At 43.7% G+C, this 25004-nt stretch overlaps 3 protein-coding genes across 8 annotated transcripts in view; 2 read left to right on the top strand and 1 right to left on the bottom strand.

Moving 5' to 3' along the window:
- Nucleotides 1-2553: 2553 nt before the first annotated feature.
- On the top strand, nt 2554-3881 carry LOC109910159 (actin-like protein 7A). Its single transcript, XM_020509299.2, is given in 2 exon segments — nt 2554-3694; nt 3697-3881. Coding segments are annotated over 2 exon segments (1305 nt in total). The 3' UTR covers nt 3861-3881.
- Nucleotides 3882-4055: 174 nt separating this feature from the next.
- elp1 (elongator acetyltransferase complex subunit 1) lies at nt 4056-17926 on the bottom strand. 3 transcript variants are annotated; one of them, XM_020452747.2, is made up of 35 exons: nt 17714-17926; nt 16191-16307; nt 15845-16014; nt 15572-15724; nt 15384-15465; nt 15192-15272; nt 13564-13649; nt 13378-13477; nt 13173-13263; nt 12918-13041; nt 11652-11745; nt 10722-10952; nt 10365-10535; nt 9528-9612; nt 9269-9433; nt 9083-9189; nt 8859-8959; nt 8669-8722; nt 8241-8471; nt 7955-8107; nt 7433-7512; nt 7195-7332; nt 6923-7008; nt 6687-6835; nt 6401-6524; nt 6203-6300; nt 5913-6114; nt 5674-5798; nt 5527-5587; nt 5269-5382; nt 5014-5125; nt 4757-4884; nt 4521-4672; nt 4356-4428; nt 4056-4212 (listed from the first exon to the last, which is right to left on the bottom strand). In XM_020452747.2, the coding sequence occupies exons 3-35, from the start codon at nt 15992-15994 to the stop codon at nt 4145-4147; spliced, it is 3969 nt and encodes a 1322-aa protein (XP_020308336.1). In that variant the 5' UTR covers nt 15995-16014; nt 16191-16307; nt 17714-17926; the 3' UTR covers nt 4056-4144. The 3 variants fall into 3 exon arrangements, with proteins under 3 accessions (XP_020308336.1, XP_020308337.1, XP_020308338.1); XM_020452748.2 differs by having other exon boundaries at nt 16191-16260; nt 17714-17900; XM_020452749.2 differs by lacking the exon at nt 16191-16307 and having other exon boundaries at nt 17714-17916.
- Nucleotides 17927-17990: 64 nt separating this feature from the next.
- The window catches only part of tbc1d2 (TBC1 domain family, member 2), a 30370-nt gene continuing 23356 nt past the window's right edge, over nt 17991-25004 (top strand). Inside the window, exon 1 of one of the 4 annotated variants that reach the window (XM_020452750.2) lies at nt 17991-18202. Coding sequence is in view for 1 of the 4 variants with exons in the window: in XM_031798323.1 (XP_031654183.1) it covers nt 18488-18528 (41 nt within the window). In the remaining 3 variants the exon portion in view is untranslated. Of the gene's footprint in view, nt 18203-18242; nt 18529-25004 lie in introns of those variants that run through there. The other 3 variants (XM_031798325.1, XM_031798323.1, XM_020452751.2) reach the window with 3 other exon arrangements.

Below are 25004 nucleotides of genomic sequence, written 5' to 3'. Positions count from 1 at the left end.
CCACATGCACTGGAATAAAGTAGGCTTATGCAATTGAAGGAAAATGGTTGCTTACTGAAACTCCCAAAGGCATCCAGATGTTATATGATTGAAGCAATAGTTTACCCACATGTGATCAACCGTTTCATGCTGCTTTGAGACAAGTGTGGGGTCTTGATAAATCAATGTCCGACTCTTTTCACTGAATCTCTGTTTGCTATTGGTTAGGCTACAATCAGGCTGTAGAAATGTAATCTTCTCTAGATGGCTCATTTATCAACACCGAACAGAACATTTTGCCAGCATGTTACGTAATTTAACAAGTGGGTTATTTTGCTCTTCACTTGCAGTCGTTTAGTAGCCTAGGTCCACTCCCAACCAAAAGCCTGTGACTAGTCTTGTCATATTGTTTGAATCTCCATCTGTATATTTGTTTAGATCTCTGGCTGGGTGTAACAGTATAACTTTAAACCGTCCCCTCGCCCATACCCGGGCTCGTGGAGGTGGTGTAGTTCACCTGTTACTGATCAGAAACATTAAGCATGCAATAATGTCGTCTAAATTAAGTGTAAGCCTATCATTTTTGCTCGATCGCCGGCAACTCAAAAATCCTGCGGAGTTTGTGAAGTATGAACACGAGACTTAATGCTGTTGACAATGTGGATTGATATTATTTTCTATGGGTTTCATGACGAAGATACTCTCAATGTAAGACCCTATGCCAGCTCCCTAACAAGGCAAGAGGGTAGAAAATAGATCAAACGTGGATCAAAATACCACGGGCTTGCCTTGGGTGGGCTCGGTTTCAAAATATCACGTTTTATATCTCGCATGTCGTGCTGGGAAAATATGTTTTTTTATATTTCATTATATTCTTAGCGCACTATAACATAGGGCAAAATGTGTGTTGACAGACCAGTAACAAACTCAAAATATGCCATTCTATTCGTTTGAAAATACATTTTGACTAGTTTTATAGCCTAAATTGTTTCTTACGACCTACCTAAAACAATTGTATAATATATTTATTTGTGATGGTGTATAGTCAATTGATTTATTAAAATAGACATCCACCCACATTGGCCCACTCCTACACTTGCCAGCGTGTGCACGGGAGATATAAAAGGCTCATCCTGGCAAGAACGTGGTTCAAATGGGACTGGGCTCTAAAAAAAAAAAATTCTGGGCTCTACACACTGTAAAGTCAATAAAAAATGGTCAAAGAGAAACAAAAATAGATTCTTAGCAAAGAGCAATTTCTCAAGAAAGAATTTTGCTAGGACTGTCTGGGAGTGAACTCGTTTGACTATTCACTAAAACCTCAGTAAAATCTGGGTTTATGATTGTAATTCAACTGCCATGGTTTGCTAAACTAGATGCAGGTAGCCTATAGCACCAGCTAGACCTAGCCTACATCTAATTTCAGTAGCCAATGCAAAATGAAGGATTTAGCAGCTTGTTTAGTTCAAATTGACAGACTAATTTATTCAACATAAATGGTAAGTGCTTGTGTTACCCAATAGCCTACTGGAATAGGCTACTGATGGGGTCGTCATTTCAATCACTGAATCACATAATATAGATATGAACTGAATATGCTTGTCAACAACAGCCAGTGTGTTTTTTAAAACCTGTAGCCTAATCTGACTGACTGTTACCGTCAATCTAATGCATTTTATCTGATCGTCAATTGCGATAGAGCTGTGACCATGATCACAATTAATAACTTCCAATTTAATTAACTAAACATTGCCCTCAATAATACCATAATAACACAAACTGTAACAACAATAAACTGAAGTTAAATACTATTTATTAAAATCCGTTTTACCGGCTCCAGGTAGCTACACAAGTTTCGGTATTGATTTGCAATGACGCCAGTGATATTGTAATTTCCACATATTTATTGTATCATTAATATAGAACTGCTGTTTCCGACAAACGAACATGTAATTAATGTTGTTGCATTGTACTGTAAATAATGATAAACTATAATTGAATTGGTTCAATTAGGAAGAAAAATAAGTTATAATAATAGGAATCTGAATGGAATGACAAAATTCTACCAAACCTATAGGAACCAATCTGATTACTTTTGATTCCCAATAGGAAAAAAGAAAGTAGTCCAATAGGGGACAGGGGACACAAAACCCTATAGGATTCGATTGGAAAAAATCGCTAATCCTTTAGGATTTTTTGACTAGGGCATTGTTGTTCCATAACATTGTCATGGAAAATATGAATGTTGTTTCCAACTACCAAACAGCAACTGCGCCGTAAATCCGTTTGCATATTGAACGTTTAGATTGCCAAAAGGCCAGTCTCTGGCAAGGGGTGGAATATGAGCTAAAAAGACTGGTACCCAGATTAGCGATCTGCAGCTACTCTTCTCGTTTCTGACTGTTCCGTACATATGCATTCCAAATTACGTTTACTATTACTACGATCAATTACGTCACAAAGGAAACACAGTGATTGAATGCGCATCACCCTGGCGCTTCAAAACATAGTTCGGGACGTAGCGCTTTTGGTTTTTGCATGTTACAGTTATGGCCTACACCATGAAGTAAAAATATGGATAACGACACTTTTGTGGATCCCATTCTTCCAAGTGAGGGTCCTGCAAAAGTCGCAAAGTTGATCAGAGTGAATGAAGGGAAAAGTCAGGAAAAGAAAAAGTCTTCGAAGTCAAAAAACACCTCTCCGGATAACCCTAAACTGAAGAAGACATCCAAATCATCTAAACAGAAAACAGAGCTTGATGAAGAGGAGTCGAGTCCAAAGGCAAAGGGTATCGTGAAGTGCACCAAGGCGGTAGTCATCGATGTCGGTACAGGATACCTGAAAACTGGGTTTGCTGGTGCAGATGCGCCCTCCTGCGTAATTCCCAGTGTTGTGGGTTTGGCGCGCAAAGGCCCCTTGGATTACAAGCACGGCTATGTGGGGAGGGAAATTCTAGAAACAATAGACATATCCCACGTCAGCCCGGTGCATAACGGCATAGTAACAGAATGGGATGCAATGGAGAGACTGTGGGAATACTCGTTCAAAACGCTGGGTATCCCAAGCGAGGAGCACGCCGTGCTTTTGTGTGACCCTCCTCTTAGTCCGACCACCAACAGAGAAAAACTCGCCGAAATCATGTTCGAGAGCTTCAGCACTCCAGCTATGTTTATTGAAAACCAGTCCGTTTTATCCATGTATTCCTATGGCAGAACTAGCGGACTGGTTTTGGAATGCGGGCATGGATGCTCTTACGCAGTTCCCATTGATGACGGCCACTACATACCAAGTTACACCTGTCGTGCAGAATATGCAGGACGAAGCCTTGACCTTTACTTGCAGAAGTTACTGCAGGAGTCTGGAAAAGGGTTCTCTTTTGACAAATTGGGCCTAATGGATGACATCAAGGCAAAATGTTGCTATGTAGCCCCTGATATAGACATTGAATTAAGAGTTTGTGACATGGTGCAATACAAGCTTCCAGATGGGAATTATATCTCATTGGGAAATGAGCGCTCTCTTTGTCCAGAGGTGCTATTCCAACCAAATCTGATTGGATCCCTTGAGCCAGGACTTCCTATTATGGTCATGAACTGTATCAATAAATGTGACATCAGATTGAAGAGTGACATGCTACAGAATATCCTAATATGTGGCGGCTCCACAATGTTCAGTGGTTTTCCTGAACGACTGCAGAGCGAGCTCAACCAGATGCACCATGTGGTGGGACTACCATTGTGGCATCCCAGGAGCGTCAAAACACTGTGTGGCTTGGAGGTTCAATTCTTGCCTCCCTGTCCTCTTTCCAGTCACTATGGATTCGGAGGAAAGACTATGAGGAGAAAGGGCCCTTTGTCATTTATCGAAAATGTTTCTGAAAGTTACTTATCAATGTGCCTTTAAGGTTGGCAAATGAAACAGTAAATGAACTAAATTGAACTATGAACTGACTGCCTGCCGTTTCCATATCTCTGACAGTATTAATAATTCCATCTCCATTACCGTCATTATATTGTGAGAACATTTGACAGCTCTGTTGATCATGCTTTAGTCATACAAGAGTTACAAGAAAATCCAGTATACATCTTTATTAACAGGTTACGTGATAAGATAGCTTTACAGTTAAAAGAAGAAACAAGAAGAAAACAGTGATGACAAAAAGCTACTTCAAAATACTCAGCTTCCACTTGACACCATTTCTCATCTTTGGGGGTGGGGGAGTCTCTGAATCTGCAAAGAGGAAACGTGTATACTATATTAATAGACTAAAAAGGGAATATGAATATTTGATTTTAGCACCTAATATTACTAAACAAATGAGTAAATTGTGTATGTTCAATAGTAATAAATAGGATAATACTAGTAAAATGGACCTTGGGTTGATGAGGGTCTTGGCTGTTGAAATGAAGCCATGATGCTGTTGGCTGTGGAGTTAGGACCGGTAATCTGGAGAACAAAATTAAAACACAGGTTAAATTAACTCCTAAGAACAAGCCTGTGTGTGTGTGTGTGTGTGTGTGTGTGTGTGTCTCTCTCACCGGAGCCTGACTCTGCTGAAGACCCTCTTGCCACACCTCAGGAAGGGCCACCTCAATCATCTGGAGAGCCTCCCCATAGGCCTGTTGCAGCCTCCCCGCCTGTCCGTCAAACTGGAACAGCATTAGGCCCTTCAGCAGGCTGTGCACCTCCTCTGCAGGGGCAGAGCATAACACTGTCAATCACACAGGACCTGCCCACATGATTCTACCTATCAACAAGAACGTGCGTCTCCTACCTCTCATCTTGTCCACAGAGTGGATGATCTCTGCCAGGGCGTGCAGCAGAGCCATGTCCTCTAGGGGGGTCCCTTCCTTCAGACTCAACTTCTTGCGCTCAGCCTTCCGGCGATTCTTAGATGACCTCCTAAGAGACAGAGGTTAGTTCCTATCTCATACTGAGACTACCGACATCTTACTACCAAGTCCCAACCCCACATCCACCCCCACTAGGTATTTCATGTAATTCATACAGATGTGTAAAGGGCTGACTCACGAGGAGATGCGGGAGTTACTATGTGAGTACTTGGAGCCGGCACGGCTGCCGGACATCACACTACTGGCCTCTGAGTAGAGCTCTGCCTCTGGACAGTCTGGGACATCCTCATCTTGAATGAGAGAGGGAGACAGAACAAGGGAGAGAAAGGGAAACAAAGAGAGGGAGGCACGTCAGTATAACATGGACAAGCCCATTCTCAAAGCCCCTTAAGCTATTACAAAAATGATATGTGTGTAAGTAATGCTGGTTTACCCAGTAACTCCAGCCTGGCCTTTTCCTTAAGCTCCCGTACCATGGCCAGACGGGTTTTGTGACGAATGAACATCGCCCTCTGAGCTTCCAGGTAGGAGGTCTGAGAACTACATGCTTAAGAAAACAGTGTTCATAAAACCAATGTATATACATTTGGTGCCATAAAGATCACAAATAACGAATATATTGCACACTGAAACCTCATTAGCACTATCATGAAGAGCATTTAAATTCACCAATGAAAAATTGGGGTTTTACCTTCCAAGAGAGCTGGTTTGAGGTTTGTTTCAATGATGTCTTGTCTGTTGTACAAATACACCTAGAACAGACAAAAGACAATGTAATTTTGTCTTGGGAGGAGTTTGTAGAGCATGTTGTACGATGGAGGCCATCTTGTTAACTCACTAGTCGAAGTGCTTCTTCCCAGACTGCACCTGTGATCAGAGCCGAGATGGCCTCCTCACAGTCCTTAGCATACTGCTCCAACAATATGGCTGCCTCCGTATATCTTCTAAGCTCTATCAGTTTCTCTGAAACAATAGGGGGAAATATGAAACCAAATGAGGAACACGTTTTGAATCGACAACACAACTTTAAGACTTCATGTGGTGGCGCTGAGTACCAGGACGTCGGTAGGACAGTACCTGCCAGGTCCCTAGCCAGCAGTGCCAGCTGATCGGGTGGAAGGGGGATCTGCTCTGCCACACAGAGGGCGTTCCTCCAGCTGGCACTGCCCACGAAGGCCTGGAGGGCACGGACCGCCTCGCCGCAGCGCCACAGCAACAACCCTGCCTGCTCCGCCTGCTGCTGCTCCACCAGGTACTCAGCGTAGGCACAGCTCAAGGCCTGGACAGAGGTCAGGGGTTAGAGGTCAGAGACATAACAGTAGCACACAGTGTGGCTACTTATTTAGGAATGTGTGAGAATGCATTACCTTGTACTGAGGGCTGTCTGTTGGATAGAGCCCCAGGGCTTCACTATACAGCCTCTGGTCCTTCACCAGATTTAGGGCCTCAGTGAAGTGCTCCTCACCTAGTACAAAACAAAAAACACACCCAGTCTAGGTCATTCATTTCAATTACGTAATTGTCCCCTTAATGAAATGCTGAGGGCTATTGCATGACACACTCACCACACTTGCTGAGGTGGTGCAGGGCCTTCCTGTATCTCTTCAGGTGTTTGTCGATGGTGTAGCGCTGGTAGTTGGGCTCTAGAGTCTTCAGCATATTCAGGAAGGGAAGGTACTCTTTGGGGTCCTTGAATGTTTGGGAGGGCAACAGATAATTCATCTTTAATACCCATGAAAATAAATTAAAGTAGCGGCTTTTTCTCCATTTGCAGTGAAGTTTCTGCAACAAATGGCTTCATCAGGGTAACTATTAAGTACGGTTTACCTGCAGTACCATTCTGTCACTGACCTTTTGGGACTTCTCAGCTACCATGAGGACTAAGTCAAAGTCGTAGGTGCCCAGAGAGTGTTCATACAGCTCGTTGACATTGACTAGGAACAACAGGTACTTCAGAGCCTCCTCCGCACTCACCGCGTTGGCTGCACCGGGTGGGTTCACTACAAATACACACAAACACATGGATTTTCAGATATCTTGTTAACAATTTCGTATTGATCTTGCTGATCTGCTTGTGACTGTTTTACCTCGAAGCTCGTGGACTTTCTGCAGGGCAACCTCCAGCTCAGGAACAGTCTTCTTCACATGTGACGTCAAGATAGACAGGCAGTACCTGTGGGTGATAATGACAATATTACACTCAAAATGAAGCGTAAAGGAAACACGATTCAAATCAAATCAAATCAAATCGATTTGAGTACAATGCTAGTTAAAATGTTCTGTGAATAGAGACGATACAAATCAAATTGTATTGGTTTTCATTGACAAAAAGAATAACTTGTATCAAGAGCGCACTCACTTGTGTTGGTCCATAGATTCCATGGTGCAGCGCAGCGCATCACAAACAATGTCAACCTTTTTCCCACAAGCCCCAGGCGCTGACTGGCCTGTAGCGTTCGATGGGTATGGGTACATTGTCGTAGTGGTATCTTCCTCTCTGTAAAATCAAAAAAGAAAAAATCTTCCACATTAAAATGTCCTATACATTACAAAATGGCCGTTGTTTGTTATTGTTGTAAAATAAAATTGGTTATTACTTGAGCTCTGTGAGGAAAAGGTTGATGTGGTTGATAGAGTCTAGCTGTCTCAGGAAGGTCTCCACGCTCTCTAAAAACACCTGCCAGAGAAGAACATCATATAGAAGTAAACTTGCAGTCACGCGATGATACGGAAAGCATACAAACTTGCAGTCACGCGATGATACGGAAAGCATACAAGTTATTAGGCTACAGACGAAATAAATGATAATGAACTTCACAGGGTGGTGAAAGTGCAAGGCGATGAGCTTGATGCGCCTTTCCATTAAATACTGAGGGTCTTAATTTGGTGGCAGGATGATCGATGCTTGACTGCCATTTGACAAATAAAAATATTCTCTCTTATCAATAATAACCTCATGTAGAATAGCCTACCCGCACTGTATCTGCGAACTGTTGGCTAGAGTAGACACATTTGATATTTAACACAACCGTTTGTGACATCTAGTTTGTATGTGCCATTCCACACCAGAAGGTCAGACAGGTTAAGGTGAAGGAGAAGTGAATGGGTGGCTTACTAACCTTGGGGTTGTGGTCGTAAATCAGGTTGAGGTTGATCCGCAGCTTCCTCATGCACTCAAAGGCCTCTCGGAACTTCTGACTGTCCAGACACTTTCTGAGCTGAGCCAATACCAGCGCTCGATGGTGGATGGTCTCCAGGTTACCGCGAGGCATCTGCAGACACGCACGTGTCATACTCACCATCAACATGATCAGGGATGCAGTGCCAAACAATATGGGTAATCGCAATGAGGTAAAATAATCTGGGATTGCAATATGTTCTTATGACAGACTGAACAGTTCAGACCTGCAGGATGAGCCTGGTGTCCTGGGGGACCACAGTGACGATTCTAGAGCCCCTTTCCACCCTGCGGAGAGTCTCGTCATTCTGGTCATTCTGACCTCCGTCTGCAGCCAAGGCCACCTGCAGCCCTTTGACAGTGAGTGTGCTGAGTCGGAGGCAGCGGCATGTGTGCGAGTGTGTGGTGAGTAGCAGGAAGTCATCGTAGACCACGAAGGAGGAGACGTTGGAGGCCACCTGTGGAAGAAGAACAGAGGGAGGCAGTGACACAACCAGATTGGTCAATAAAGCTGACTGTTTCTAATTCATATAACCTGGCTTTGCATTACATGCGGCTGCCAAGCAGCTACATTTAAGTAATACGTGTGTTTACATCAATCATAATGGTAACTCTGCCTTTGTGCTGAATCACCAAGGTAAAACAACAGACATACCTCTGTGTCGTCAACAAACAGGTGAGATCGGTCTGTAAGCCCCAGCAGATGCTCCTGTTGACATTACAAGAAATCCCCTAGATTTGAGACCAGAAGGTAGGTACTTTTGGCACAATCAATATTATCAAATCAACAAATAATAGTAAGTCATTTTCGGCGACAGCAGTATTCAGTTGGACTATACCCTTACCTTTTCTATAGTACAGAGGGCCGTCTGCACACAGGGATCTGGGAAGTTGATGCTGTAGCCTGTCGTGTCCTGCCAGCCCACCACACTAGGCTTCAGGGAATCTGGGGACATACACAAAGCTGCTCATGCTGGAGGCATAGAAGACATCTCATGATAGCTGGCTCAATTCCACAAGCAAGTCTACAAACAATATTCTCATAGCCCAGGAAGTAGTTGTCACGTACCCCAGAGGAACTTCCTGATCTGGCCGTCCTCCAGCTGCAGGGCCACTGTGCCCGTATTGGAGCTGTGACACATGCTGATAACGTGACCTTCAACCTCCACACGTGACCTGGGGATACAAACAGTTAGGGGGACCTTCTGACAGTATGTAAAAAGCAGCGTTGTCGTGATTTATTGTTCTTTCTTACTTGATCTCCAGGGTTGACTGGGGGCTCTGGGCCTCCGATGGTCCCAGGATAAGCAGCGTGGACTGGGACGGCCCCTCTGCACTGCCCCCCACCCCCAGGAACACATCCCCCCTCAGCCACAGCAGGAGACGCAGAGCCAGGGGCAGCTCCTGATCCAACAAAACCCTGCACACAATACAGCCACAATGTTAGGGCGCAATACAACTTTAGCGTGAGGGTCATAAATGAAAAAGCTTTGGAATGACTGTCCAGATTGTACCTGTAGGTAGTCTTTAACTGAGGAGCGTGTGTGATAGATCGGAATCCTCCCACTCTGGCAGTAGGGTCACTCTGGTCCCCAGTACCTGAACAGACAACAGAATTAAACACAAAAGTAGCTGGGATTTATGTACCCAGTACCTGTCTTAACAATTAATTAACAGCACAGTGTGAGTGGGAAAAGAGATGGAAAGAAAGAGGAAAGAGGTCAGAGAGATATACACTGAGTGTATAAAACATTAAGAACACCTGCTCTTTCCATGACAGACTGACCAGGTGAAAGCTATGATCCCTTATTGATGTCACCTGTTAAATCCACTTCAAATCAGTGTAGATAAAGAGGAGGAGACAGGTTAAAGAATGATTTATCTGCCTTGAGACAAGAATTGTGTATGTGTGCCATTCAGAGGGTGAATGGGCAAGACAAAAGATTTAAGTGCCTTTGAACGGGGTATGGTAGTAGGTTCCAGGCGCACCGCTTTGTGTCAAGAACTGCAATGCTGCTGGGTTTTTCATGCGCAACAGTTTCCTGTGTGTATCAAGAGCTGTCCACCACTCAAAGGACATCCAGCCAACTTGACACAACTGTGGGAAGAATTGGAGTCAACATTGACCAGCATCCCTACACTTTTTACACCTTGTAGAGTCCATGCCCCGGTGAACTGAGGCTGTTCTGAGGGAAAAGGTGTGTGGGGGGGGGCAACTCAATATTATGAAGGTGTTCCTAATGTTTGGTATACTCAGTGTATGCATCAAGAGAGTAGGGGTGGAGAGAGAAGAGTGATGGCTGATCAATTAGAAAGGAGAGGGCAGATGCTCAAAGCTTCTGGTGGCCCACCTTGACCATAGACTAGGATGTGTCCGTCAGCGGTGAGTGCTGCCAGCTCATTGGTTCTCTGGGGCTGGCGGTGGAAGGTCACCAGGTTGACAGGGGCAGGCAGCTGGAGCTCGTAGGCACACATGGGTGGGGGCACCACACACTGACGAAATGTCGACACTAGGACCTTGTCTACAAAGAGAAACAGTCACACAAACACTATACTTTGAAATACTTGATTAAGATTAGTGAAAGCAGTGGGAGGGGCAACCATATTTTAACCTATCCGCTCACTTATAAATTAGTGATCACCTCCATGAATGCAGACGGATAGGATGCATTTCAAAGATATTGGAAGAAGGTCCCTATCTGACTCACCTCCATCGATCACAGCCACGTTAGCGTTGTCCTGCCCGTCCTCCCCGTGGCTGCGGTCAGTGCTCCAGCCCCAGTCGTAGGTCAGGCTAGCCCAGCCTCGGGTCACCAGGTGCAGCCCCAGGGGCCTCTCAGGATCCCAGCTCACATCGGCTGGCGCCCTCTGGGGGTCGCTGCCAAAGTATAGGCTCTGCTTCAGGTACCAGTGGTAGTTACCTACTGTCCACAGCTGAACTGGGGGAGGGAGAAGGATAGGGAGTGAGGCAGATAGGGAGTGATGCAGATAGGGAGTGAGGCAGATAGGGAGTGATGCAGATAGGGAGTGAGGCAGGGGTAAAAAAAATATATATATATATGCTGGATGTCACTCCAGATCAGTTAAAGGGATACTTCAGGATTTTGGCAATGAGGCCCCTTATCTACTTCCCCAGAGTCAGATGAACTTGTGGATACCATTTGTATAGCTCTGTGTCCGGAATGAAGTAAGTTGCTAACTGGCGCAATCGTTAACTAGCATTAGCGCAATGACTGGAAGTCTATGGGTATCTGTTAGTATGCTAGTAGGTACCCATAGACTTTCAGCCATTGCGCTAACACGAGTTAGCATTGGCTCTCAAAACTACCTCAAACTTCCTTCATACTGGACACAGAGACATTTGGTATTTAATTAGGATACCCATTAGCTATGTTGCAAAAGCAGCAGCTAATCTTCCTGGGGTCCACACAAAACATAATGACATGAAAATAGTATCTACGAGTTCACCTGACTCTGGGTAAGTAGATACATGGCCTCGTCGCCAAAATTCCAAAGTATTCTTTTACATAAAAAAAAAATCTGCTTGATAAAAAGGCAACACATTGACTGAAAGATACTGATTAACCCATATTATAAATGTATGAAATAATGCTGGGAGTAATGGGTAGAGATCTTACTGTATGTGTTGACTTGGCCCCCCTCTTCTCGTGTCATGTCCTCTAGCCACACAGCCAACACAGTAGAGTCGCTGTTCCACAGCAGTGCATTCACCTGAAACAGTCACACAGATCTCGGATCAGCTTCCCTCCCCAAATCCTAACCTGAACCATTGGGAGCAAAATGCTAGACTGATTCTAGATCAGTGTGTTGAGTAGAGCTGGGACGATAAACCAAAATTCATCGACACCGACCACTTATTGCAGGCACTGCTGATATCGTTCATTAACACAGGTATCGAGTATCACAGTACGAGTCATAATACCCATAAAACCTAGTGGTCAAACGGGGAAATGGTTCCAATAATTTCCCCCCCATAAATGTTTCCCCTTAGCCCTGATTTTAAGTGTTTCTAAAATCCCCTGTGTCCCGTGTAGGGTTTACCCTAGCGTGATGTTTTCATAACCACGTAAATCTCTCTCGGACAAGGTGACTTTTATCAATATATTTAGCCTGTATATACCCCCCAAAAATGAAATGCTAATTAGCTGCTAATGTGACCATCATAAAGAACTACAAATACCATGATCTGGACGAGGCTGCCGAATCGAGGCAAAGGTAGGAATCTTTGGATTAACTATCTAACGTTAGCTACATATGGTAATGAATAAATTGGCTACATTTCTTAAAAATGGACAATTCTGTGAACTGTCTTCTGCAAGTTTTAAATTGACACTAGACCTGTTTGCAAAGGTCTCACATGGAGATGACCTGCAGGAGCTTACAGATTTTGTAGTTTTGCACGTTGTCTTACTTTGAGGCTAAATAGCATTTTCAAATCTAAGTCACCTTGTCCGAGAGAGATGTACATGGTTATCAAAACATCACACCAGGGTCAGCCGACACGAAACACAGCCCTTACTTTAAGCGTTTCTAAAATCCCCTATGGGAAAAACGAATGGTGGAAAAACTATTTGACCACTAGGTTTTATGCGTATTATGACACCACCACTGTGGGGGTCTATACTAGCGAAATGTGAAGTTTGAAATGAAATAAGTTTGCTAATATGGTTAGTTGTTAAATGGGACAATTGAAAGCTACAACATTCAAAGCAGTAGCAGTAGTTTTAAGGGTAATATAAAAAAACTTAAAAAACTGTGGAGACCATTTATGTTATAAACCTATCGTTCTAGTTATCATTATTGCATCAATTCAGGAAATGTATCGCAATATGGATTTTTGTCCTTATCGCCCAGTTTTCGTGTAGAGTATTTGAGTGACCGACCTTGACCTGTTCTTTTCCAAAGGGCAGGGTGAAGTCCCCGTGTAGGAGCCCATTCTTCTCCATAAACACCACACTGTGCTTGTTAGGATGACGCTGTGTGGCTGCTATCAAACTACCTGACGGTCTGAAACAAGGCATTGGTTCCACAAGGTTCACATGCAAACCATGTTGTGGTATGCATTGTATTTAAGTTCCCTAAACCATAATACAACAAGGTGGTCAAAGATGTTGAATGATTCTCCACAGAGATCTTACTTCCAACACAGTGACTGCTCCAGACCGTTGACGGTTTCACTTGTCGACTGTAAGACACACTCTCTGTTCCACACTCTGACCTTCCTGGCACCTGAAACACCACACATATGCAATGCATGTGATACCAACACAATCTACAGTATTTTATCTTTTTACAGTAATTGTTTCACTTCACACAGAGTTTGTGAAAAACACTGATTCTCACCAGTCTGGGGGCAAACAGAGCTCACAGCGAAGAGCTGGCCATCTCCTCTCCACGTCACCCTCGGCCTGCGGTCGTCCCAGGACATGGCTGGCTGCACCTCCTGTCAAAGAGAGGGGCGAGACAGTGAGACCTTCATTAAATAGTGTTCAACTGCTCTTAGGATGAAAGGTGAATCATATTCCTTACTATGGTCTTCTTCTGGGCAGCGTGCTTGCCCTCTGAGCCATGGAACTGGGTCTCTTTCTTCCCCCAGCCCACTGTAATAAACTTCCCTAAAACACATACAAAGTATGTCAGTCAACCAAAGGCATAGTGTACATACACAGGAATATTTACATTAGGATCCCATCTTCCAATTTTAGGTGCTCTTAGCACTCCCCAACTCTGGAACTCCCGCTCTCTCCATGTTAGAACCTCACAATCCATATGTAACCGATGTCAAATGGCTAGCTAGTTAGCGGGGTGCGCACTAATAGCGTTTCAATCGGTGACGTCACTCGCTCTGAGACCTTGAAGTAGTTGTTCCCCTTGCTCTGCAGGGACCGTGGCTTTTGTGGAGCGATGGGTAACGATGCTTCGTGGGTGTCAGTTGTTGATGTGTGCAGAGGGTCCCTGGTTCGAGCCCAGGTAGGGGCGAGTAGAGGGACGGAAGCTATAGTGTTACACATACACATATTCAAGTCCACACTAAAGACACACCTCTTCACACAGGCTTACCTGGCTTTTATCCTCCGTCTAGTTCACTTCCCTGTTTAGTCTGTCATCATCTCTAGTGCTCTCCCCTGGTTAGTCTGTCATCATGTCTAGTGCTCTCCCCTGGTTAGTCTGTCATCATGTCTAGTGCTCTCCCCTGGTTAGTCGGTCTTCATGTCTAGTGCTCTCCCCTGGTTAGTCGGTCTTCATGTCTAGTGCTCTCCCCTGGTTAGTCTGTCATCATGTCTAGCGCTCTCCCCTGGTTAGTCTGTCATCATGTCTAGTGCTCTCCCCTGGTTAGTCGGTCTTCATGTCTAGTGCTCTCCCCTGGTTAGTCTGTCTTCATGTCTAGTGCTCTCCCCTGTTTAGTCTGTCATCATGTCTAGTGCTCTCCCCTGGTTAGTCTGTCATCATGTCTAGTGCTCTCCCCTGGTTAGTCTGTCATCATGTCTAGCGCTCTCCCCTGGTTAGTCTGTCATCATGTCTAGCGCTCTCCCCTGGTTAGTCTGTCATCATGTCTAGTGCTCTCCCCTGGTTAGTCGGTCTTCATGTCTAGTGCTCTCCCCTGGTTAGTCTGTCTTCATGTCTAGTGCTCTCCCCTGTTTAGTCTGTCATCATGTCTAGTGCTCTCCCCTGGTTAGTCTGTCATCATGTCTAGTGCTCTCCCCTGGTTAGTCTGTCATCATGTCTAGCGCTCTCCCCTGGTTAGTCTGTCATCATGTCTAGCGCTCTCCCCTGGTTAGTCTGTCATCATGTCTAGTGCTCTCCCCTGGTTAGTCGGTCTTCATGTCTAGTGCTCTCCCCTGGTTAGTCTGTCTTCATGTCTAGTGCTCTCCCCTGTTTAGTCTGTCATCATGTCTAGTGCTCTCCCCTGGTTAGTCTGTCATCATGTCTAGTGCTCTCCCCTGGTTAGTCGGTCTTCATGTCTAGTGCTCTCCCCTGGTTAGTCTGTCATCATGTCTAGCGCTCTCCCCTGGTTAGTCTGTCATCATGTCTAGTGTTCTCCATGGTTAGTCTGTCATCATGTTTGGTGTACTTTTATAGGTTTTTATCCTGCTGATTATCTTGTGTATGTAAAGAAACTGTGGGTCTCTTGAAAAATAAAAATAAATCTATCCTACCCTCTCCAAAGTCATCCTGATGGATCCCAACCTCTATGATGGGTTCAAAGTTTTTGGTCATCATGATAATGGTGTCCTGACCTGAAAAGTATCAAGAAAAGGAAAAAAAGGAAGGAAAGAACATTACTTCTGATGGCTCATGATAGACCCCATGAACAATAGACCATAAGTGAATGTGGTTGATATACTGACCTGTGGTGAGAGTGACCAGCTCCTGGTCCGGGCTCCAGCTCATGGCTGTTAGACCACTGTTCACACTGCCCACACACTCCAACTAAAATGGACACACATGAAAACAAAGGCAGTACAAACCTGCTATGAGTAACAGTGTTCAACTTTTGTAATTTCAATAAACAGGGTTATTTCTACAGTGTTGATACCTGGTTAGTGCTGAGGTTGTAGAGGATGACATCACCAGTGGCTGTAGCAACACACACAGACTCCTGGTCTGGTAAGTCCTGGATACCAACAACTGTCCCACTGCCATCCTCTGGAAGGTAGCGCTCAGCTGTCAACGACACCTCATTCATCACCTGAACATGATGGGGAGATTAATAGTTGAATACAGTGTGTTCGTGATGGGCTGGTACAAAAACCTTTACCCGGTGGGACTCCAGGACCATGATTGAAGAACACTGCTATGTGTAAAGTACCTGGCCAGCTCGTGGGTCCAACTCGATGACGGAGTATTCTGAAGCGATGAGCACCGTACGGGTGTCTGTCCGAACAGAGAAACATTGCGGCGTGCCCGGGCCCTGCAGCTCTGAGCAACGAAGGCTCTTCAGCAACCTCAAGTTCCGCATCACACCCTTTAGCTACCTACCTAACAGTAAGCAGATGCCGACAAGGCGTATTGGTTAGCATCTGTACTAGCAAGCTAGCCGATATGGTAAGGTAACGTTAACTAGCTGTGCGAGGAGAGACGTCATGTTATTCAATAGAATATTTCTAATTGTATCATCAATAAAAGCTGCATGATGTGACACACAAGTAACCTACCTTTGCGTAGCTTCAATAATATTTACAAACGCTGCTGCAGCTGCGATTTCAATTTGTTCACCTTTCAACCCTGAAATGTTGAAATGAGTAGACCCTTATTGCAACGTCTCCCTCTTCCTGTACGGGGGGAAATGGCATGACTTTGACGACTGACTCCGAAAATAGGCTAAAGTGGTGCAGGCAGTGCAGTGTGAGAAAAAATACCACGACCCTGGGTTTATAAGCGCGGCTTTCGACTCTGCTGCTCGAGTATGCTTTTGCTGCACAGTCGATAGCGCGCTGGATTTTGGACTAGAAGGTTGAGGGTTCGAGACCTGCTCCCTGCGATTTCATTACAATATATACAGTGGCGATTTTAGCATGTAAATCTTGGTGGGAGGAAAAAAAGTGGGATGCATGCCAGCAAAGCCCCCACACAACACTAAACAATACATGAATTGCACTACAACGGTGGCAAACGATGCCCACAAACTGTTAGGGCCTACATAAAGCTGTCCCAACAGCAGAGTCCCAACACCTTACCAATGCTACCAATGCTGGCATTTAGCGGAGCCTTGTCTGGCTTGTCTGGCAGCGAAACAGTTTTCAGCCTCATTTACTGCCTTTTTAATAAACATCTGATATGACATACTTGCTTAAACATATGTGGTTTCTACTGACAATTTTGATCTACAAATTATGGCATAAGGGAACGACAAGCAGATAAGAAGCAATCCGTATTTTTGATTACAACATTAATGAGCAAGCAACTACGGAATAGTCAATATAACTAATTGTTCAGCACTTTGAAATGTACAGCGACAGAATTCAGAACATGGGCCGTTCTCGGGGAACTCCCTGTACCAGTCAGAACCATAGGATAAATAATAGGGGGAAAAAAACTGAAAATGAAACATCTTACAATATGCGATTATTACATTTCTCTGAAACAGGTTATATGCTATTTGTGCACCACCAAGTGAGAACAGTAGGTGAAAATAGACCAAATGATTAGTGTGAGGCACACAGAACGCCGTTTGGGTCTTTGCGTGTCAAAAAAGATACACGCCATAACACTATTTGACGCATTAAATAAGCTTTTAATTTGACACGTCAAATAACACATTTCTATTATAGAATGTTGTGTGTGCGGAATTTGCATGTGCAAGACAAGCACCACAACTACTAACGTTATGTGTTTACAATACCGCGTTGTTGAAAATAGACCAAATGATTAGGGTGAGGCACATGGGCTACTAACAGCTTACTCCATCCACAACATACACTTAGCCACTATATATATATATATATATATATATATATATATATATATATATATATACACACACACACACACATTATTATATTGTATTTTTTTTTTTTTTACTTTGCGAGAAGCAAATCATTTTGCATTCATTGCACTGACTCATCTGTGAAATGGATGAATATGTGTGTTCGATATGTTACATATGACTCTCCTACATGGGCGCAAATTGTATTGTTTTTCATGGCAGCAACCGATGTTTAGCTGTGAATGTTTTTACCTTGCATGGGAAAAGTGAACCACACTTGAAATTGAATGTACAACCACTATAGAGACACAAGTGCGTCGACGCGAATGCCTTCAGTATCCTATGTTATTATCAAAAATCTCCGACCGTGTTCAAGACTGAGAACTCATGAGAAACGAGCTCCGACTGAGAAAACTGTTTTGAACAGTCAACCTACTCCGTTACTGTACAAGTCGGAACTAAGAAACTCGGAAATGTCCGACATGCTAACTGGTTGTAGTTATAGGTCGCGTTCAGAAAGTGGGATTTCCTAGTTCCGACTATAATATGAACGCGGCATCGGGCAACTTTCCAGAGCTCCAACTTTTCGACCTGAAGATCACTGGTGTCATGATCTGACCTCGTTTTTTTCCCGAGTTCCCAGTTGTCTTCAAAGCACCAATATTTAGACAACTGGAGAGAGACGTTTTTTGCCAGTGAAATTTCCGCTGCCAGTAAACAGCGCCGACGTGCAAGACTAAGGTATGTAAGCTAGTACACACCTCTGTTCCTATACTGTCAAAATGTTTCGGAAGGGAACAAACTTTACTAGACTATGTTTTAAGTCTAAAATAAGCTAACTGAAGCAAGCATCAACTGCAAGTAATACATTGTGTAATGTATTGAAAATAGCTTTGCGCGCGCCACCGCCCTATTCCAAGAAGCTCTAGATTGGCGTTGGTTTCTATCGCGCCTGGATCAACCTGTAGGTCCTTGGAACTAATTTTGTTACTGACTTTCCTTTTTTCGGGATCCAGTGAGCATTCCATGGCATGTTATTACTTGGAGAATGAGTTTAAAACGAGTAGGTAAATATTTCATTTACTGTAGTTTTTACATGTGACTGTGACATTATGGTATAAAGACGGCCATATGTTAGAAATGTCAAGATGGTTTTCAAATGTGGTCATATTTCAAGTGTGTGTGTGTGTGTGTAAAGATTTTGAAGTGTCTATTTCTACAATGTATGACCTCAGTGCTTTCAAGACAACTGGGAACTCGGGGGAAAAAAACGAGGTAAAATCATGATGTTACTTCTCCTCAGGTCAGAGCTCTTGAAAGATGCCTGTGTTTCCAACTTGGAATTCCAATTTGGATGACAGATTTTTCAGAATGAGTTCGTTTAAAAAAATTATTACCTAGTTCCCAGTTGTCTTGAACACAAGTGATGCTGCAGTCTAACATGTTGACCACACTGTTGCAAATTCAATGTACACATGCATATTATTCAATCATTGCACCCACACTGCTCGTGAGCATCTGTGTGGCCAGGTGCTAAAATATAAATAGTTTTTTTAGGAGGATATATCCACCTGCCATCTCCTCATTGGTTTTTAGAAGCATATGCCCAGGTGGGTGATTGAAAGATGAACAAAGGTCCACACTCCGGTGGGTTGTAGTAATGCTGTAATGTTGGTTGCCAACCGCCATATAATATTCTTCTTTAGACACACCGCCATATAATATTCTTCTTTAGACTTTAGTCAAAAGAAGAAAAATAAGCTTGAAGGAAGGAGGAGAGAACAATAAACCGAGTGTTTCTCGGTATATCTGTGGATTTATTGTTGGAATAGAGGACCTTATGCATTTCAGGTAAAATAACAACCCAATGTTTATATACTAGGACAAATTAGCTAGCTAGCTAAATTGGCATAAATGTTTAATGCTTTTTGACCTGTCCCCAAATTAATATAATTGGTTCAGAGTTTGTTTTGATATTTCAACCTGTGTGTCCTGATCATTTCCGGTGTGGGTGAACAAAAACAACTTGCCGTGATGGCACTCGCAGACGTGCGGTTTGGTCAGCATGTAAGGCACTACAGAGGCGTCACTACAGACCCTGGTTCGATTCCAGGCTGTATCACAACCGGCTGTGATTATGGTTTGGCCGGGGTAGGCCGTCATTGTAAATACGATTTTTTTCTTAACTGACTTGCCTAGTTAAATAAAATAACTCAGTCGGAAGTCTAGGATTTAAAATCAGATCACATTTTAGTTATCACATGAACAGGTGTAGACTAACAGTGAAATGCTTACTTAGGGGCCCTTCCCAACAATGCAGACAGAAAGTAAATAGAGAAATAATAGAAAACTAAAAAGTTTAATACACAATGAGTAACGATAACTTGGCTGTACACACGAAGTGCCAGTACCGAGTCGATGTGCAGGGGTACGTGGTAATTGAGGTAGATATGTAACTAGGAATAAAGTGACAGATGATAAACAATACCAGCAGCTTATGCTATGAGTAAAAAAAGTTAGTCCGGGTAGCTATTTAACTATTTATCAGTCTTATGTCTAGGGGGTAGAAGCTGTTCAGGGTCCTGTTGGTTCCAGACTTGTTGCATCGGTACTGCTTGCTGTTCGGGAGCAGAGATAAGTCTATGACTTGGGTGGCTGGAGTCTTTGACCATTTTTAGGGCCTTCCTCTGACACCACGGGGCGGCAGTGTAGCCTAGTGGTTAGAGCATTGGACTAGTAACCGAAAGGTTGCAAGTTCGAATCCCCGAGCTGACAAGGTACAAATCTGTTCTGCCCCTGAACAGGCAGTTAACCCACTGTTCCTAGGCCGTCATTGAAAATAAGAATTTGTTCTTAACTGACTTGCCTAGTAAAAAAAAAAAAAAAACCTTGTATAGAGATCCTGAATGTCAGGGATCTCGGCCCCAGTGACGTACTGGGCCATGCACACTACCCTCTGTAGCGTCTTGTGGTCGGATGCCAAGCTGTTGCCATACCAATTGGTGATGCATCCGGTCAAGATGCTCTCAATGGTGCAGCTGTAGAACTTTTGAGGGCATTGCCGTGCCCTCTTCACGACTGTTGGCTTGTGTGGACCATGGTAGATCCTTAGTGATGTAGACAATGAGGAACTTGAAGATCTCGACCCGCTCCACTACAGCCCTGTCAATGTGAATTATTATTATTATTATTACACCTTTATTTCAACAAAGACCAGACTGAGACCAAGGTCTCTTTTACAGCTGGGCCCTGCATATACATGTTTACACATACTGTTTAGATACAATGATTAAGAAACTACACAAGACAAACAAACGATCACAGATAACACAAAAAATACATCAGCAGATTGTTACATTTACACATTGAATGGAGCGTGCACAGCCCTCCATTTCCTGTTGTCTACGATCAGCTGCTTTGTTTTGCTGACGGTGAGGGTCTCTGCCCTCCACCCTATAGGCTGTCTCATCATCGTCAGTGATCATCGCTAGCACTGTCGTGTCGTCTACAAACTTAGCAATGGTGTTGGAGTCGTGCGCGATCACTCAGTCATGGGTGAACAGGGAGTACAGGAGGGGACTAAGCACACACCCCTGAGGGGCCCCTGTGTTGAAGGTCAACGTGGTGGATGTGTTGTTGCTTACCCTCACCACCTGGGGGCAGTCCATCAGGAAGTCCAGGATCCAGTTGCAGAGGGATGTGTTCAGTCTCAGGGTCCTTAGCCTAGTAATGAGCTTGGAGGACACAATGGTGTTGAACTCTGAGCTGTAGTCAATGAAAAACATTCTTACATAGGTGTTCCTCATGTCCAGGTGGGAAAGGGTATTGTGAAGTGCATTGGAGATTGCGTCATCTGTGGATCCGTTGGGGCGGTATTCGAATTGGAGTGGGTCCAGGGTGTCTGCGATGATGGTGTTGATATGAGCCTTTCAAGGCATTTCATGGCTACATATGTGAGTGCTACGGGGTGATAGTCATTTAGACAGGTTACCTTGGCGTTCTTGGGCACAGGAAATATAGTGGTCTACTTGAAACATATAGGTATTAGACTGGGTCAGGGAGAGGGTGAAATGTCAGTGTAGACACTTGCCAGCTGTTCAGCGCATGCCCCGAGTATGCGGCCTGGTAATCCATCTGGCACTGCGGCTTTGTGAATATTACTTACTCACATCGGCTATGGAGAGCTTGATCACACAGTCATCGGGAACAGCTGGTGCCATCATGCATGGTTCAGTGTTGCTTGCCTTGAAGGCTAAGTATTGGCAATCGGCTTTGCTACTTTGATACAAATCGCCGAAGACTTCGTTTTGTACAGTGCCCCTCGTCACCACAAATTATTTAAATGATGGCAGTCTCCATCTAAAGTATGTAGCGAACGACAGAGCAGTGGAAGAATTTAGTGCAAGTCGTTAGACTACTTGACAGACAGAATAGCAACACCAATAGAGTTACAACACCCCTCATTCTGAAATGACACCTTTTCAGAAAATATATAGTCTAGTATGCTCAGTCCCCTTTATATTCACACAACCAATGACCAGTGCATGAGTATTTATTATGGTGTGTGATACCCAGGCCCTGTCCAGACACAACCCCTAGCCTCTTCTCTCAGAAACTTGTGGAGATCTGAGAGGCATTGATAGGTGGTGACATGGTGATAGCTCCACCCTCTAACAGACTTGGTATACTTTTTGCCATATTGCTTACACCTGTCCAATCCTCTCAGATCTCCATAAGTGCAGAGGATGGATGAGCTAGTGGTTGTTTCTGGACAGACCCCACAACCCTGTAGGTTTGTGGAGGATGTTCAGCACATCACTTGAGGCATTGGTTGGATGTTTCATTTTATTGCTGGACACACCCTATCAGGCCAATCACCCTAACCAGGTAGTTATTGTTCTTCCTCAGAATATGGTTGTGAAAAGTTGGAGATCTGCTGTAAAAAGTGAAAGGATATTTACATGTCTACTATTCACACACTTGTTTCGTTCCAGATAATAAAATGTGGAACCGTTGACTGACTTTGGCTAGGGCCATATCTCTAGTTGAGCAATATACAGTGGGGCAAAAAAGTATTTAGTCAGCCACCAATTGTGCAAGTTCTCCCACTTAAAAAGATGAGAGGCCTGTAATTTTCATCATAGGTACACTTCAACTATGACAGACAAAATGAGAAGAAAAAAAGAAAATCACATTGTAGGATTTTTAATGAATTTATTTGCAAATTATGGTGGAAAATAAGTATTAAGTATAAGTATAATTGGTCAATAACAAAAGTTTATCTCAATACTTTGTTATATACCCTTTGTTAACAATGACAGAGGTCAAATGTTTTCTGTAAGTCTTCACAAGGCTTTCACACACTGTTGCTGGTATTTTGGCCCATTCCAACATGCAGATCTCCTCTAGAGCAGTGATGTTTTGGGGCTGTTGCTGGGCAACACGGACTTTCAACTCCCTCCAAATATTTTCTATGGGGTTGAGATCTGGAGACTGGCTAGGCCACTCCAGGACCTTGAAATGCTTCTTACGAAGCCACTCCTTCGTTGCCTGGGCAGTGTGTTTGGGATCATTGTCATGCTGAAAGACCCAGTCACGTTTCATCTTCAATGCCCTTGCTGATGGAAGGAGGTTTTCACTCAAAATCTCACAATACATGGCCCCATTCTTTCCTTTACACGGATCAGTCGTCCTGGTCCCTTTGCAGGAAAACAGCCCCAAAGCATGATGTTTCCACCCCGATGCTTCACAGTAGGTATGGTGTTCTTTGGATACAACTCAGCATTCTTTGTCCTCCAAACGCGACGAGTTGAGTTTTTACCAAAAAGTTCTATTTTGGTTTCATCTGACCATATGACATTCTCCCAGTCTTCTTCTGGGTCATTAAGCAGGGGGACACGTCTGGCACTGCAGGATTTGAGTCCCTGGCGGCGTAGTGTGTTACTGATGGTAGGCTTTGTTACTTTGGTCCCAGCTCTCTGCAGGTCATTCACTAGGTCCCCCCGTGTGGTTCTGGGATTTTTGCTCACCGTTCTTGTGATCATTTTGACCCCACGGGGCAAGATCTTGCGTGGAGCCCCAGATCGAGGGAGATTATCAGTGGTCTTGTATGTTTTCCATTTCCTAATAATTGCTCACACAGTTGATTTCTTCAAACCAAGCTGCTTACCTATTGCAGATTCAGTCTTCCCAGCCTGGTGCAGGTCTACAATTTTGTTTCTGGTGTCCTTTGACAGCTCTTTGGGCTTGGCCATAGTGGAGTTTGGAGTGTGACTGTTTCAGGTTGTGGACAGGTGTCTTTTATACTTATAACAAGTTCAAACAGGTGCCATTAATACAGGTAACGAGTGGAGCACAGAGGAGCCTCTTAAAGAAGAAGTTACAGGTCTGTGAGAGCCAGAAATCTTGCTGGTTTGTAGGTGACCAAATACTTATTTTCCACCATAATTGACAAATAAATTCATTAAAAATCCTATACTGTGATTTTCTGGGAAATGTTTTTCTCATTTTGTCTGTCATAGTTGAAGTGTACCTATGATGAAAATTACAGGCCTCTCTCATCTTTTTAAGTGGAATAACTTGCACAATTGGTGGCTGACTAAATACTTTTTTTGCCCCACTGTATATACTGTTTTATTGGCTGTATGCCATCATTGAATGAGATTACCAATGGTTAACCCGGGAGCTATGATATATCAGTTAGCTAACTATTTACACTAACAGCGGTTCATTAATAAGCCAATAAACACTCATCATTGTGGCTAGTTTATCATTTTCAATCTATTTTTATAATCTTAGAAGTAGAAATTGAGAAATATAATTTATATATGAATGATTGGCTACTAATAGAATGGGTGTTTGAAGGGTGAACATCAATTTTGAAGGGGCAGGAAGTGTTGGCTGTGTTTTATTTTTGTTTTCTCGTACTAGATGGCTGTTTTAACTCAGAAAATGAATTATCTACACGAACACGGGTCCGTGTACCTTTTGCCCATTTATTTATTTAACCAGGTAGGCAAGTTGAGAACAAGTTCTCATTTACAATTGCGACCTGGCCAAGATAAAGCAAAGCAGTTCGACACATACAACAACACAGAGTTACACATGTAGTAAAACAAACATACAATCAATAATACAGTAGAAACAAGTCTATATACGATGTGAGCAAATGAGGTGAGAAAAAAAGGCCATGGTGGCAAAGTAAATACAATATAGCAAGTAAAACACTGGAATGGTAGATTTGCAATTGAAGAATGTGCAAAGTAGAGAGAGAAATAATGGGGTGCAAAGGAGCTAAATAAATAAATACAGTAGGGGGAGAGGTAGTTCTTTGGTCTAAATTATAGATGGGCTATGTACAGGTGCAGTAATATGTGAGCTGCTCTGACAGCTGGTGCTTTAAGCTAGTGAGGGAGATAAGTGTTTCCAGTTTCAGAGATTTTTGTAGTTCGTTCCAGTCATTGGCAGCAGAGAACTGGAAGGAGAGGCGGCCAAAGGAAGAATTGGTTTTGGGGGTGACCAGAGAGATATACCTGCTGGAGCG

Source organism: Oncorhynchus kisutch, linkage group LG19, assembly GCF_002021735.2.
Source record: "Oncorhynchus kisutch isolate 150728-3 linkage group LG19, Okis_V2, whole genome shotgun sequence".
NCBI classification, from domain to species: Eukaryota; Metazoa; Chordata; class Actinopteri; order Salmoniformes; family Salmonidae; genus Oncorhynchus; species Oncorhynchus kisutch.
Note: the sequence above shows the minus strand (reverse complement) of the source record. Positions and strands in the feature narration are given on the sequence as shown.